Source organism: Trachinotus anak, unplaced genomic scaffold (assembly GCF_046630095.1).
Source record: "Trachinotus anak isolate AG129_WGS33_773 ecotype Australia unplaced genomic scaffold, CSIRO_AGI_Tana_v1 ptg000013l, whole genome shotgun sequence".
NCBI lineage: Eukaryota > Metazoa > Chordata > Actinopteri > Carangiformes > Carangidae > Trachinotus > Trachinotus anak.
In genome coordinates this window covers 9,988,214-10,003,719 of record NW_027273864.1, presented here as the reverse complement: position 1 = coordinate 10,003,719, position 15,506 = coordinate 9,988,214, and the positions used below count along the sequence as shown (strand labels likewise).

The 15,506-nt window shown below is 45.4% G+C and overlaps 1 protein-coding gene across 3 annotated transcripts; it reads right to left on the bottom strand.

Annotated features, from left to right (window-relative positions):
* Window positions 1-1,604: 1,604 nt before the first annotated feature.
* ubap2a (ubiquitin associated protein 2a) lies at window positions 1,605-15,190 on the bottom strand. 3 transcript variants are annotated; one of them, XM_071495522.1, is made up of 27 exons: window positions 15,058-15,190; window positions 13,073-13,210; window positions 12,732-12,809; window positions 12,320-12,430; window positions 10,049-10,211; window positions 9,868-9,948; window positions 9,723-9,786; window positions 9,290-9,387; window positions 9,127-9,185; window positions 8,951-9,021; window positions 8,482-8,668; window positions 8,092-8,362; window positions 7,643-7,947; window positions 7,155-7,384; window positions 6,631-6,916; window positions 6,345-6,384; window positions 6,056-6,230; window positions 5,636-5,687; window positions 4,713-5,040; window positions 4,462-4,553; window positions 4,138-4,188; window positions 3,924-4,017; window positions 3,421-3,837; window positions 2,940-3,044; window positions 2,774-2,841; window positions 2,475-2,666; window positions 1,605-2,378 (listed from the first exon to the last, which is right to left on the bottom strand). In XM_071495522.1, exons 2-27 carry the CDS (start codon window positions 13,166-13,168, stop codon window positions 2,283-2,285), a joined length of 3,810 nt encoding a protein of 1,269 aa, XP_071351623.1. In that variant the 5' UTR covers window positions 13,169-13,210; window positions 15,058-15,190; the 3' UTR covers window positions 1,605-2,282. The 3 variants fall into 3 exon arrangements, with proteins under 3 accessions (XP_071351623.1, XP_071351624.1, XP_071351625.1); XM_071495523.1 differs by lacking the exon at window positions 15,058-15,190 and adding an exon at window positions 14,527-14,633; XM_071495524.1 differs by lacking the exon at window positions 15,058-15,190 and adding an exon at window positions 13,339-13,358.
* Window positions 15,191-15,506: the final 316 nt, after the last annotated feature.

Genomic DNA, 15,506 nt, shown 5'->3' with positions numbered 1-15,506 from the left:
GTTTGCTTTAAATTTTTGCAAATATTAAACAAAACATCACATGTACATAAGTATTCACAGCCTTTGCTCAATACTTTGTTGAAGCACCTTTGGCAGCAATTACAGCCTCAAGTCTTTGAATATGATGCTACAAGCTTGGCACACCTATGTTTGGGCAGTTTCTCCCATTCTTCTCTGCAGAACCTCTCAGGCTCCATCAGGTTGGACGGGTAGTGTTGGTGCACAGCCATTTTCAGATCTCTCCAGAGATGTTCAATCAGGTTCAAGTCTGGGCTCTGGCTGGGCCACTCGAGGACATTCACAGAGTTGTCCTGGAGCCACTCCTTTGTTATCTTGGCTGTGTACTTAGGGTCGTTGTCCTGTTGGAAGATGAACCTTCGCCCCAGTCCGAGGTCCAGAGCTCTCTGGAGCAGGTTATCATCAAGGATGTTACTGTACATTGCTGCATTCATCTTTCCCTCGACCCTGACTAGTCTCCCAGTTCCTGCTGCCGAAAAACATCCCCACAGCATGATGCTGCCACCACCGTGCTTCACTGTAGGGATGGTACTGGCCAGGTGATGAGCGGTGCCTGCTTTCCTCCAGACATGACGCTTGGCATTCAGGCCAAAGATTTCAAGCTTTGTTCCATCAGACCAGAGAATTTTGTTTCTCATGGTCTGAGAGTCCTTCAGGTGCCTTTTACTGAGGAGTGGCTTCCGTCTGGCCACGCTACCATACAGGCCTGATTGGTGGAGTTTTGCAGAAATGGTTGTCCTTATGGAAAGTTCTCCTCAGACAATTCCTTGGACTTCATGGCTTGGTTTGTGCTTTGACATGCACTGTCAACTATGGGACCTTATATCGACAGGTGTGTGTCTTTCCAAATCATGTGACAACATACTGGACCACTTCAATACAATGATGCTATACTTCTATGACACATCAAACTGCTATGAAAAAAATGCTGACAGCAGAGCCATCATGCTGCCACGCTAAAGTGGAATGCAGCTCTAACTCTCATACTGTAAAAAATTAAATTAGCTCTACCCAGGTTATGGTGGTGTTAAAATAGTCTGATCACATGGATTTTAGGAGGTGCAAGATTCATTCACTTCATTTCTCTTCAACTTTGACTCAAACTTGTAAGAAATGGTAAAATGTGACTAAAACGCAATTACAAAGGCAGGGATATGAATGTCAAGGTTTTCAAAACAAAGCTGCAGAATACAGCCGAATCCAGCAGTGTGGTCACAAGTGGATGTTCACAAACACTACGAAATACTTAAGCTAATGTTACTCTTAAGATAAACTACTCTCGCTCTCCTCAGTCTTACCAAAACAGTAAAGGAAATGACCATCACAACACATTACTCATTGGAGGTGCTAGAGCTATATATTTGGCACAAGCCCAATGTGTTGATGTCCACACTGTCTGTTAAGTGTCTGTGTCCCGCACATTCACAGTGAATGAAGTGTTTACATGTTGCCCTGACTATCCTGCATTGTCAGATGGGAGAGTGTCATTCAGACTTTGGTCCACACAGTCCACGATGCATTAATATATGAAAATAAACCCAAGATAAAAAAAAAAAAAAAAAAGAAATATTGATGCCAGACCAACAAACTGTTCATAACTTTTAATTTGGACAACAAGGATTAACTCAATGTTAAAATGACATCAAATCCAAGGCCTGGCTGGTCAAACCAACCAACTATTAAGAGTCGAGGAATGAGACGGAGGGAAATGGGGCAAAAAGAAAAGTCAAGCTATCAACTCAAGTCACCCTCAATATAAGGATTCACAGATGCGGGAGACCAAAAGTTACAAAAACGTATTTCTTCTAAAATAAAAAAAGGCCTTTGCCGTGAAAATGATGCGTAGAATCTATGTACATCATTCTCGATTCATGTATGCATACAAAAAAATCCACATCACAAGATGCTTGTGTTCAAGTATATTCACCATCTTCGTCTCCATGATTTAGCATTCTCGTCTTTTCCACATTTTTTTGAAATAAATGTCCTTCAAAATAAAAACAAAATTCAGAAAACCACATTTTATGTCCTACCAATACATATATACTGTATAAATACATACATAAATATATTTTACATACAACAGCCATAAATTTGAAAAGGGGATATACAGAGCAAAGGGGAGGGGATGGTAGTGTGTGTTTTAGCTTGGTGTTGTAAAATGGTTTGTCCCTCTATGATCTTGTCAGTCAGATACGCAGGTGTGGTGCAGGTGTGTGTCTGTCCATGCACACACACACACCCACACAGTAGATGTAGCCACTTCAGTTGGCCCAGTAGGGGGAGCTGCCATAGCTCGACTTGTTGACTTGGCTCTTCTGCTGCAGGCTGCTGGACTGGCCGCGCTGGCTCGGACCACCCTGAACATGGGGAGACACACACAAATACAGGTAAACATTTAAGAAACACTCACCTGTACATTTTGTGCAACTGCTGAAAAAAATGGCAGCTGTTACCTGTCCATCCTGAGCTAAATGATGGTGCAGCAGCTGTGAGTGTGGTTGCTGGTGAGGCAGGATGTGGAGGAATGGGGCCGGTGCATAGCCTCCAGGAGCTGCTCCAGGGTTCAGAGGGCCTGGACCCCCCAGCGCTGATGGTAGGCTGAAGGGAGGAGGGGTCCCTGCATGGAAACCCTGCTTATCAAAAGACTGCAGACAGAGGAGAAAAGACAAATTTATCTTCCAAACTATTATTTATCAGTATAAATATAGTAAGACTGCATGTTGGATGAGGGGTTTAGGTGTGTGAAGCTCACCTGGGTCTTATTGTAAACACTTCCACTGATGTCTGGCACACCCGAGTTACTGGACGTCACTGAGACGCCTAGCAGAACAACAGTAACAACATTAATACATTGTAAGTCCATAACTTTATAAAACCAAAATATGACATTAGAAAAGTGCATTTTGTTTTCTTCCTACCTTTCCCAGGCCCAGTAGCAGCAGATTTGGCTTGTGCCTGCGAGGAGGAGTTGTATCCTTTACTGTAGTCCACTCCTGCTGGCCCTGCTGTCAGCTCCTCATACCCTGGAAAGGAAAACATCAACTTCAGAATTCAAGCTAGAGACCATCTCGAAATGGGGTCACACCAGCCATGACATCTGTCAACATGTTGACATTCTGATTCATGAGTACTCTGTAATTATTACTACATTATTACATGAGTACTCAGTACTCATGGGTTGGGCCATGCAACTACACACAACTACACACCTGTGTAGTTTGTGATGGTATCTTACACAGTTGTGATGCTATCACACTGACAAAGTCCAGATCCAGTCCACAAACACCTGCCATAGTACTCAAAACCACCTCTGATGTAGTTCCCGTTACAGTCGGCGTCTCCACAACCACATTTTACCATGATGACACTGTCACACATACAAACAATTTCCTCACCCACCTGAGCTGAAGGTGTGCTGGCCGTAACCGCTGGGCTGCTGCTGTGTCTGCTGCTGGAAGGGGCTAGCAGAGGGGTTTCCCAGGCCGAGGCCCATGCTGTGCTGTTTGGCTGAGGCTGGTCCTGGGCCCCCAGGAGGAACAAACATGGTGGGGCCATACTGGAAGGCAGCAGCGCTGGGCACGGCACCGGGCACTCCGGGGTAATAAGGCAGGCCTGTGTAGCTGTAGCCTGGTGGCAGAAAGGCCTGCTGACTGCTGTGGTGCTGCGGCTGGCCCTGGGGCTGAGGCTGGGCCTGAGGAGGCTGAGGCTGGGCCTGGCTCTGTCCTTGGCTCTGGCCCTGGGGAGGCTGTGGGGCTGCCAGGCTTGTGGGGGGTGCCGGGGAGGTGGAGTCGTTCCTGCCAAACTTTGTGACTTCACCTGACCAACAGTGGAGGGTCCATGTGAGAATAAACACTGGATTTTAGGAACTTAAGTAGGGTCAGCTGAGGGTGAAGGTGTTTTACCTGAGTAGGGGTTGTTGGCTAGACTCCCGTCTCTGCCAGAGAGAGTCGCTGTGGGGCCAGGGAATGTGATTCCATAATAATCCTGCAAAGAGGGCTAAACAGACAGGAAAGGATCAGTATTAAGATCCAAACAACAACCAGACAACCTTAAAACGTGATTGAGCACCACTGGGACAAGTTAAGAGCTGTTCAAGAGCGGGATAATGAGACTCACCATTGGCAGTCTGGACTGGAGCATATGGAGGTCCTCGTAGCCATAGATCTGCTGTGGGACACAAAGGACAGGCTGTGTTGGAAAACAAACTTTAATACTCCCTCAATACTTTGTCTAAGAACAAACACTGCATCTTGAGAAATGCTTTTAATTTTCTGTGAAGGTTCAACTGATGATCATGAATGTGTCTGATCACTGACAAATAAATGTAGTTCAAGGACAGAATACTCCGTGACAGCTAAACTGAGAGGACGAAATAGATAAAACTGGCAAGTACACTAATAGCTACATTACAATGATTCTAGGTCCTGAAGGGCTACTTACTGGGTATGCTGGCAGCAGCCCCCCTGGGCCCATGATATACTGGTTGGGCAGTAAAGGAGGCACTCCCTGGGACAGGTTAGGAGGAGCTTTACCTGTTAGTAGTATGACACAACAACCATCACTTTCATGTGAGGAAACAGCTCCAGTCTGGGGCTACTTAATTTTGCTCTTATTTCAGAGCTCTGTTGTCATGAGTAACAAATCCCATCACACATTAACAGGTCCAGTGTGTCTGAGGTGTATGTGTGTACCAGTGGAGGAGGGGAGCAGGGGTGTGGTCCTTGGTGCAGAGAGGTTGGACGTGGCAGTAGCTCCATTGGAGCCAAGTCCCAGCACTGTGCTGGTGGCGGCGGTGGCAACAGAGTGAAGTCCACTGGTTCCAGCGATACCGCCGACTGTGCTGCTCATGTTGCTGCCCATGTTGGGCATGTTGGGCATGTTGGCCAGGTGGCTGATGCTGCTGCTACTGTTGCTGCTGTTGTGGGTCGAGTGGAGCGCTGACGCTGAGGGCTGCGATGACGTGTAGGAGCCAGAGGAGGGAGCCAGAGAGCTCACGCTGCTGCTGTCAACACTGGTGTACTGAGGACACAGAGAGAGGGGGGAAAGAAGTTTCATTTGAGAACACATTTTATTTCCGCCAGATTTCAGGAAGGCCCCCTAGTGGTGGACCTGTCCTGGGACAAGGTCATTACCAGGGGTCCCCTTCATATTTTCATTGCAGTGATAATGATTTAGCTGTTGCATTTTATAAAGACATCCTCTGCTGGAATATTTGTAAGTACAACTGGAATTCCAGCAGTAAAATATTGTTGAGATAATTTGTCATATTGTCCTCTATAAACATGCACCACATCTGACTTGTTCCATGGTGATCAGGTAACTGGCTGGCAGCTGTTAAAATTTTCAGAGACTGTATAGTGGTGCTGAGCTATCGCAGCCATTTAAACAGCACTGAGTAAACAGCCCTTGTTGAACAATCAGTGAATCTTTGGCTGCGACTCTTGTTTTACTTGGCAAATGTGTCTGTGTCTTGTATTAACATGGCAGCATTTAATGAAATACTAGCAATGCTGAAACCAGCTTTATGTGTGATGATATTCTACACCATCAGCTGTTTGCTTGCATATCATTACAGAGCTACTGTACAGTAGGTTTTAGCCAGACAGATACTTACAGTGAGAGAGCTGGAGCCCAGAGCTGAAACTGAGGAATGACTGCTGACGTGGCTACAGAGTGAAGGCAGAGAGGAGAGAGTGATTATCAGCAAGCGTACAAGTAGAAATCACAACTTTATAGCATTTAAGTTTGCATAACACCAACTCTCTCACTCTCTCTCAATTACTAGACAGGAGAACCTGTTTAAAATTTACATGAACAGAAGTGACACCAGGTGACAGTAACAGGCAGCCACAGGTCTGCATTCTTTTGAGACTACAGTGTGGGTAAATAGTCTTTTAAGTGGTAAATCCAATTTTCTTTTTTGTCTATCAAGGCTGTTCAAAGGGTGCAACTCACTGCCAGACCACAGCAGGGAGAAGGGATCACAAAGTTAATAAGTTAAGATGTATTAAGTAAGTCTGTGTGTGTGTGTCACCTGTTTAGTGAGTTGAGCTGGCTCGCTGAGGGCAGGTCCTGTGCCAGGTTGGAGAGAGTGGTCACGCTGTGTGTAGGCAGGGTGGAGGGTAAGTGGGAGGAGGGTGCTGGGGCACCGTTGGTGCTCATGTTCAAAGATGGTGACTCTGGCTTTGGTGTGGAGGATGCTGATGAAGCTGAGAAGAAGGGAGAAATGTCTTGCAATTGACGCAAAGTAGCCTAAAGAACTTGATTTTACAGTACAAAAGAAAATATGCATTCATCAAATAAATCAGTCATAGGGGACTTACTGTCGAGAGCAGCAGACGTCCTTACACCATTCAGACCATTCTGGTGATAAGAAAAAAAAGTGTTTGCATACACTGATCACAGATCAAATCCATTACCATATCTAGGAACAAACAGTACAAACAAGACAAGAGTTGATTTCAGCTTAGGCTTGAATTACTTTATACTCTACATCCACCACATTAAAAGTGAAAATCAAACAGAATTCATTATTCATCATGTTTTACGTTATAAGTCTTCATTAGGCAGAAGCAGGATGAACCATCTCTGTTCACTAGCTCTACTCACCATGACTGGTCCTGTGGCCTCTTTGCTCTGGGAAAAGGCCAGTCGTGAGTGAGGGGGCATGGTCCCATCATAGCTTCCACCCACTGTGGAGAAGGGGGAGGACGAGGGTACAGACGAGGAGCTGGTGGAGGTTGTCGTAGAAGAGGAGGGAGGATTAGTGGAGCTGGCACTCCCTATTGAGGAGGGGGTGAGGCTGGACAACGCCACCGAGGAGGAGTGATATACTGGCTCTGATGAGGAGAGGGGCGGGGGCAGGGCAACCGAGAGAGGGCTGCCCAACGACTCACTGAAAAATAACAGCACAGAGAGATGAACCAGTTAACCCAGATGAGTAATTAAAGAGAAACATTTGGTTCATTATGAAATAATTGGTGCTGTGACTGAAGCAAGATTTTGTTAAAATAAATCACTAAACAGGTGTGTAGAGGCTCTTTGTGACATATGTCTTTTATTATGTAATCTGCAGTTTCTGTAATAACATATACTATAGAGATGTAACTGTCAGTCAGCAGTGACAGTAGTACCTGAGCGGTTTGGAGTACAGGCTTGTCTGGCTCTGTGTCCCTGGTCCTGGTGCAGGTGCTGCTGCTGGGACGGGGGCTGGAGTGGACTCCCTGGACGCTGCACCCACACAATTGTCCACCACTCCAAACTCTGGCAATGCCGACTCCGAGCCAAAGTCTAGAGCTCCAAACTGGAGGTTTAGACCAGGCACATCAGCTGAGCCTGGCATCTCTACCGCCGTGGAGGGGATCTGCCACGTTTCAGAACCATGACTTAAGTTCACATAACTACTTGCATTGCAGCATTTACAAAACATTTGCTAGAATACACAAATTTTTGCCTTAACAACCAAGATGTAGGATCTACAATCTACACAGGAGGATGATGACTTTTAGCAACACTTTGGCATCAAACAAAAAAAAAAAAAAAGACTATTAAACTCAAACTCCTGCAATAAATTCACAAGTAGCCATTTGTACTTCAAAGTGGAACTGCCACCCTCGCCTACCTTTGATGTGGGAGGTATCCTTCGTTTCTGGCCTTTGAGCTGTGCCCGTTGCTGCTGTGGTGTACTGCCGCCCTGAGGGTCCAGCCCTGGGCTGGGGGCAGGAGGTTTAACACCAGCAACAGTCATCACTGGGCCTGCCTGTGCTGGCGTGCTGGTGTGCTGGGGAGCAGGCGAGGCTGAAGCAGGGGGCGATTGCTGTTGCGATGGAGGACTGGGCTGACGTGCCAGAGGCAAGGAGGGGCCAGTGTGCCTCTGAACCAGCTGGCTCAGCACAAGAGAGGGCTCTGGCTGCAGGCCAAACTCACCTAGAGACGCACAACAAAACACCCAGAGTACAAGGATTTAAAAGAGGGAACATGTATAAGAACACATACTAAAAATAGATATTAGTGGGTTTTTTTATGCTTGTACACATGCTACAGAGCAACCATTCCCATCTGAACACTTACGACTGAACTGTGAGGACAGCGAGGTGGTGTTGGATTCTGAAGCCTTCATGTCCCAGCTAGAGGAGGAGGGCGGAGGTACAGGTGCTCCCAGGCCTGGCAGTCGGCCAATGGAGGTGTTGCTTCCCTGGGTGCTGGCAGGAGGCACGGCCTGGGATGAGGGCAGCGGACCCAAGCCAGGACCCTTTAGCTGTTCTAGTATCTGAGCTCCAGCACTGGGCTGAGTCCTCTTGGCCTGGCCCAAGTCCCCAAAACCAGCTCCCAGAACTGATGACTGCCACAGAAAATAGGTGTAATCATCAAACTATATCCATGCATCTATTTACGTGTGATAGTTCAACCAATGTGTATGAAAAAAAAAGAGTGCCAGGTATCAAAAGCAGCTGTTTTTACCAGAGCTGCATGTGCGTAGCTTGTGCTACCAGTGGCGTTGCGGCTGGGGGGCGGCTGCTGTTGCTGCTGCTGCGGTGGCTGGTGGTGGTGGTGGGAGTTGGTGAAGACCAGGCTCTGAGAGGAAGAAGAGGAAGGTGGTTCTCTTCCTCCAACCACAGGCTTCTGCAGCAGAGAGGCGAGGTCCAGACTAACACGGGAACAGTCAGTATAGTCTATTAGAAAATGCTTCCAGGACACCGAGTCAAAAGTTGCTAATGTAATGTGTAAGCAGGTAGAACTAAATCCTGTGTGGCATCAATTCTTCGACAGAAATTATACCATCCAAAACTAAAGCTCTTTCCTCACTGACAGACTTAATTAATGGAGGGAACAGAAAAGCATTTTCTTGTACAAAATTGTTAGAAACTGCTGTGTTAGACTGCAGTAATATAACACAGGATGTGTATTATATTATAAACAAGGCAGTTACCTTTGCCCAGGTGTTATGTGGTTCTCAGCAGCAGGTGCACATGAGGAGGTGAACACTTTAGTCTCAGAAAGCTATAGAAAAACACAAAGACACGAGAGACAGAAATGTTACGCAATAACATTTTGTTGCAACTAACAAACTTCTCCTGTAAAGCGCTAGCCTGTGTGTCAACTCACACTAACATCCTCACTCCAGTCCTCAGGTGCCCAGTCTTCCAAGGTACTCCTCCAGGCAACTAGAAGACAGCCAACCATAAGTCACAAGTTCAAATATAGGTGAAAGTGCAAGCTGCTCAGTGCATCAAGCACATAGAACTGCCTGTGCAAATCAAGAGCTCACCTGTCCCATCTGTACTGTTGTTGGCCACCGTGTCCCACACCTCAGTTTGTGTGGTCCCTGTACCAGCCTCTGAGGTATAGTCCGCAGGATTGAAAGTCCTGGTGAAGAAGCATTGAGTTATACACAATGTGGGTGAAATCAGACTGAGCACATGCTTTTCTTTAATAAACAGTGTCTGGTTTTACACAAAGCTATGGAAACACTTTCCAAAGTTAGTAGCAAAAAAATGTACCACTGATTTAGAAGACAGATAATAAAATATTCTTTTCGGAAGTCCAAGACAAATTTCTTTTTAATAAAAAAAAGCACTTTCATTTTTCTTTCCTGGCACGAAAAATTCTCTGGTGCTAATTCATTTACACCAACAATTACTTGTGACCCCCCGTGACTCTGTGTGTGTGTGTGTGTGTGTTGTGTCGTGTTGACGCCGTACCCCATGCCCTGGGCTGAGAACCGGCTCCCCGCTGGTGCTCTGCCTCTGCCTCGACCTCCTGATCCTGCATGACATTCACACAAAAGTCAGCAACATATACTCAACTTTGTTTTTTCTGGAAGTGTTTTATTGAGCAACTACTCACCTCGGCCACCTTTGACCCTCCGACCTCGATCTGAGCTTCTGTCCACTGGTGTCACCTCCACACCATTCTCCTCTGGACGTGCTGTGCAAGTTAGCACAAATTAAATTGAATTGAAGATCTGGAGAAGAAGAAGAGGGACTCTACACTAGATGTGAATCAATGTGAAGTTTGTACTCCATACCCTGTCGGCTGCGACTGGCCCCTTTGCCCTTGCGATTGGCAGCCACACGGCCCTTGCTAGCCTCCCTCTCGCCTTTCTTCTCCCTGTTCTCCTTGTTCTCCTTGCTTTCTGACACACCCTCCTTCACCAGCGGTTTCTTCTTCCCCACTGTCTCCCATGAGGTCTAAGCACAGAACAGAAATGAAAGCACAGAGGAAAAACAATTAAAAAAAAAAAAAAGAATTTAAGCAAGTTAATAAAACAATGTAAAACAAGGTCCTGGGTTATTGAAATAGAAGTACAAACTACATCGTTAATGCCTTTCTCACTGCTTCTACTTGCTTAAAGACACTTAAAATTGGTAGCCAGCAGAAAATAAGGACATCAACACTGACAATGTGCTTCAGTGAGCAAAGCAGACAAACTATTTTTAATATTAAAAATATTAAAGTGGCCTCTGGCATTCTGCTCAGTAACTCATTCCCTGTTTATGACCGTTAAGATGTTGAAGAGTACAGAAGAAGCAAGTGGAATCAGAGGGTTGCAGTATATACCATAACAACAGAGACTTTAACAGAGAGGGGATTTTTTTTGATTTCCACAAAACCAAAACAACGTATGTAGCTGTCTGGATGTCTTGCCCTGCCCTGCTGCCTCTCCTCGCCCTCTGTGCCAGCTGGTATTCTTCAGATATGTTGGGTCACTCACTCAGACTCGAAGCACACAGGCAGAACAACACCCAAGTGTTTGCCAGACATTTGGTAGCCTGTTTGACTTAACACCCTGAGCAGAGGAGGGAAACACGATGCACAATAGTATGCTTTCATGCTAAAAGTGCCTGATGGACGTTAGAAAGAGCAAACTGCATAACAGTCACTGTGGCAAAGGGCAGAAACTGATTTTACTGAATTTTATTAAGTCCCAAATGCTTTTTTTATTTTTAATTATTTTCAACCACATATACAGAACAACCTTAGGCCATTCATGACATTTGTTCATCTTTTGAGTGTGTTGCAAAACAAAACACAAACAGTCCAAGACGTATCCGTCTGTACTTTTTCCCCTTTTGCTCTTGTGTTAAACACAGACCTGTGGCCTGCGCCTTTCAGTCCTCTATTTTACATAGATCTGCACAATGGCTTGCATTTCATGTTACATGCAATTTAAAAGCAGAATTACAGGGATTGTGTATTGTAGTGTAAGTGCTGCTGAACACCGATGACTACACAGCAGTTCTCTGCCTGAACACATCCTCTGTAGATAATGAGAGGACTTGCTGCTTTCTCTACACAGCCTGTGTAGACATTTGTGTTAAATCGACAGTGGTTTAAAAAAAATCAGCATGATGACATTCTAGATAAATAGCACCTTTCCACAAATTTAATAACTTCTGTATGATCAAATATAAATAAGTTAAAGAGATTCATAAAGAAAGGCCCGTTGACCGGATAGATTAAAATTGTGGCCCATCCCTAAAATCCTATAGAGATGTGAAGAAACTGATATTTCACACATCCTAACAGGTGTGACCCATGCTTATGGGCGGTGCTATGGTAGGAATTTTAGTGAGGTCAATAGATTCCATGTATGACTAAAACAACAATGCTTAAAATAATAAGCTGTCCTGCCCTGTCAGGCTCATCAACAATCAACTCTCCATTGTCGGTTAGTTAGCTGCTGTAACCAAGTAGATGTTCATATACCTGTCTGTTGGGGTCATGAAGATGGACAGGAGCCGCATTGAAAGCCCAAAAAGCAGCAAAAGCAACATAATCCATTGACATCATACAGCACTGATTAATGTCCAGCGCCTGTCTGTAAATTTGTCACTGGCATTCAACAGACTTTTTTTTCACAGCAGACATTTTGACAGGGCAGGGCAGGGCAGGGCAGCCAGACTGGTGATAACACTGGTGTTACTAATAGTATTAACAATGCCTCCATTCACTTTGGGTGCCCCAGTAAGCCACGACTGTGAGCCAGTAAGCATAATACCAGGACCCTGACACCAGCTGAGATAAATACACCTGTGCCTCTGCTACTATTCTGACTATGATTATGACTATTCTCACTTATTTTCACAGTTCATGCTGTCATTATTTTCTGCCCTGTGATCATAAATTTACTGAATTTAAATCTCTCTAATAACAGTTATTGTACAGACTTGCTGCATGTTCTGCCTCACAAGCAAAAGAAATCTATTCACAATATTTGAAATAGAAATGAATATAGCCGAAAGTAAATGATGGGCCAGTTTTAGGATTGAATTAAAGGAGACGCTGTGTCATTTACCATGTCCGAGGTGCTCTCCAGGAGGAAGTTGATGGCTCTGCTAACATCCTCATTACAGTCATGGAGTGCAACCATGCACTCATCCTGGTTCTTCCCAGTTACCTCCATGAGCTGGAGAAAGCAACATACACACACACACACACACACACACACACAGACACACACACACACACACACACACATTAGAAATGCCAAGTAGTCGTCAATAATGCACCAAGGACAAAATGCACCCGTTTTGAAGCACGTGACAGTACAAGTAAGAGAAAAACTTGGATCAACAAATATGCATTTTTCTTATGTTAACATACAGTACTCCAGTCATAGAAGAATGTGTCAGCTTGCCCTGACACAGCCTCGTAGCCTAGACAATGAGCCTTGTGTTGTCTGCTGAAAAGCCCAAAGTATTCCTCACCTGGTTAACTTTGTCCTCAAAGTCAGCATCATTCTTGTCATAGATCATCTGGGCAAGCCGGATCTGCTCAGCAGTAGCCTGCAACACACAGACAACAAGGCCACTGGGTAAAATTTTGGTTAACATGAGAAAAAAAAAAGGAAAGAACAAAGCATTTAAAGTTTATAAAGAATGAATGTAATTAGTGCATCCTTCTGGCACCATTAAAAGTGTTTGGGGCTGCAATCAAAATGTTGGCAAGAGTAGCCACGTACCTTCTGGTGTTTTGCATCAAAATTTCTGTGGCTGAGAGGAATTTGATTTCACAATGTTTTTATGTTTATGTGGTTGTGGTGTCTCACCTGTATCTGTTTCTGTGGTTGTGATGTGTGAGTGGCAGCAGGCAGCGCTTTTTCCCGAGGGCCCCGGGCCTTGTCGCTGCCCAGCGAGCTCATCATATACAGTATATACAAAACTCTGTATGTACAAAATAGAAAAATCTGCGAAGAAAACAAGAAACATGGAAGGATGAGTGAACTCCACCAGCAATTCTTAAACCCACATGTCTGACACACACACACACACTTTCCTTTGTGTGAGTGCATAGAAGGAAATAAGTGTTTAATACCAGAAATGTGTGTTGTGAGCGTAGCTAAGCCTTATTGCACAATCATGAACACTGCCCTTATGAAGGCTGTAAGACACACAGGTGGCCTGGTGATGCAACAGCTTTGCTGAAAATCTAGGTCAAGGCGGGAGATCGACCCAGTGTCCTCTTACAAATAGCACAGACCACAGTGTATGTGAAGCAGAACAAACATTACACACCCTGACCCCACATCCCCTCTTGTTGCTTGTTGGTTTAGAGAGACTAAGATTACGTATACACACGTCTTAAACACCGAACTACTGCAGTAAAATGCTGAATTCTTCTGTGTGTATTTTGACAACTCAGTCCTGCGCAATTTGTACCTCGCTGCAAATTTTGTGAGATACTGCATAAGCACACACTAATTATTTTCAATAGCAAATCTTAAACTGCCACCAACATATACACAGGGGGCTTCATCCACCTGCAAATGCGTGGGAGAAAATGATAGCTCAACACCTTCTAATGCAAAATACCCTGTAGTTTAATTTGCACTGCAAAGTTTAACTGTGGTGTTCATTACTGGAGCATTAACTACACATGTCCCCACTGACCCATTTGTTTTATGTCAGAGAACAATAGCAATCCAGTTTACAGTGACTGAGTGACGCTGGCAAATGCACTGCTGCCATTGGCTGCTGGACGGAACAAAGCTAACTAATGTAAAAGGTCGAACTGGTTTTAAAAGCCAATTTCAGTGAAAAATCCCAAAAGGTGTTTTTTGTGACGAAGAACTCTACGACAACAGCTGCAGTTACTAACTAATAAATCAAATATTGACATATCATTACAAATCTGGGTATTGACGGTCTTAGATACCAACAATAACAAAACAATGAATCTGTAACTCTGAACATCACCATTGTTCTTCATATTTTATTTGGCATACAGGAAGGACAAATTAAATAGCGTTTAAGCTACACGCGTTGACGTATATTAACATCTACTTTGTTAAAGCAGCTAACTACCTGACAATTAGCCGCAGTTTATTATAGTATTAAAGCAAGCGGAGCGTTGTTTTGAACCAATGCTAACGTTAGCTCGTAGCCGTTAGGTTACTCATTTCTGGAGTCTGCCCCGGAGCCTCTTCGGTAAAAGCTTAATACTGTGTGTCTGTCGTGCATAAACAAATCGGAATCTCGTAGCGAAATTTCCGACAACACTGACCGACTCGGTGTGGTTGGTACTAGGGTCCCCTTTGTCCTCGCTAGCATGAACTGAAGTTAGCCACCAACATGCTAATGCTGGCTCTCTATGGAGAATAAACGATGCAGTGGGGATGAAGCTAGCTAACGATGCTATCTAAATCTGATCCAAGTTGATAGTCAACGACCGTCTAACTGGCTTGTTATAGTCTCGTAGGTATTTATAGATCCGCACAATTATCTAACGACAGTGGCAATTACACCAGGCTTGCCTTCGACATCTAAACGACAGGCTAGCCACCTAACAACAAAGCTGTGTCAAATCTACAGAAAAAAGGCCTCGCAGCGGAGCACAATCCCATCCCGACATTGCTCGCCGGGAAACAAGACAACAGAAAAATTGCGAAAGACATCCCTCACAACCCCGGGTTAGCGCGGAAACGAAGCCTGGGGCCAACTATTCCGGCGAAAACGCGCTCAAGTGTGTGGTTTAAACGCGTTGAAATAGGGAAAGTGAACTTGAAAAACGTAAGAAAATGTGTGTTTTTATTACCTGCTAACACGCTTCACTCGGCCAGCAGCAGACAGGGTGGTCACGTGATGTGCGCTGCCGCGGTGGATGCTCCCCTCCTCTCCTCTCTCCTCTCCTCCTCCTCTCCTCTCTCCTCCCCTCCTCTCCTCTCCTCTCCTCCTCCCCTCCTCTCTCCTCTCCTCCCCCTCTCCTCTCCTCCTCCTCTCCCCTCCTCTCTCTCCCCTCCTCCTCCTCTCCTCTCTCCTCTCCTCTCCTCTCCCCTCTCTCCCCTCCTCTCCTCTCCTCCTCCCCTCCTCTCTCCTCTCCTCCTCCTCTCCTCTCCTCCTCCTCTCCCCTCCTCTCTCTCCCCTCTCTCCCCTCCTCTCCTCTCCTCTCCCCTCTCTCCCCTCCTCCTCCCCTCCCCTCCCCTCCTCTCTCCTCTCCCCTCTCTCCCCTCCTCCTCCCCTCCTCTCCTCCTCCTCTCTCCTCTC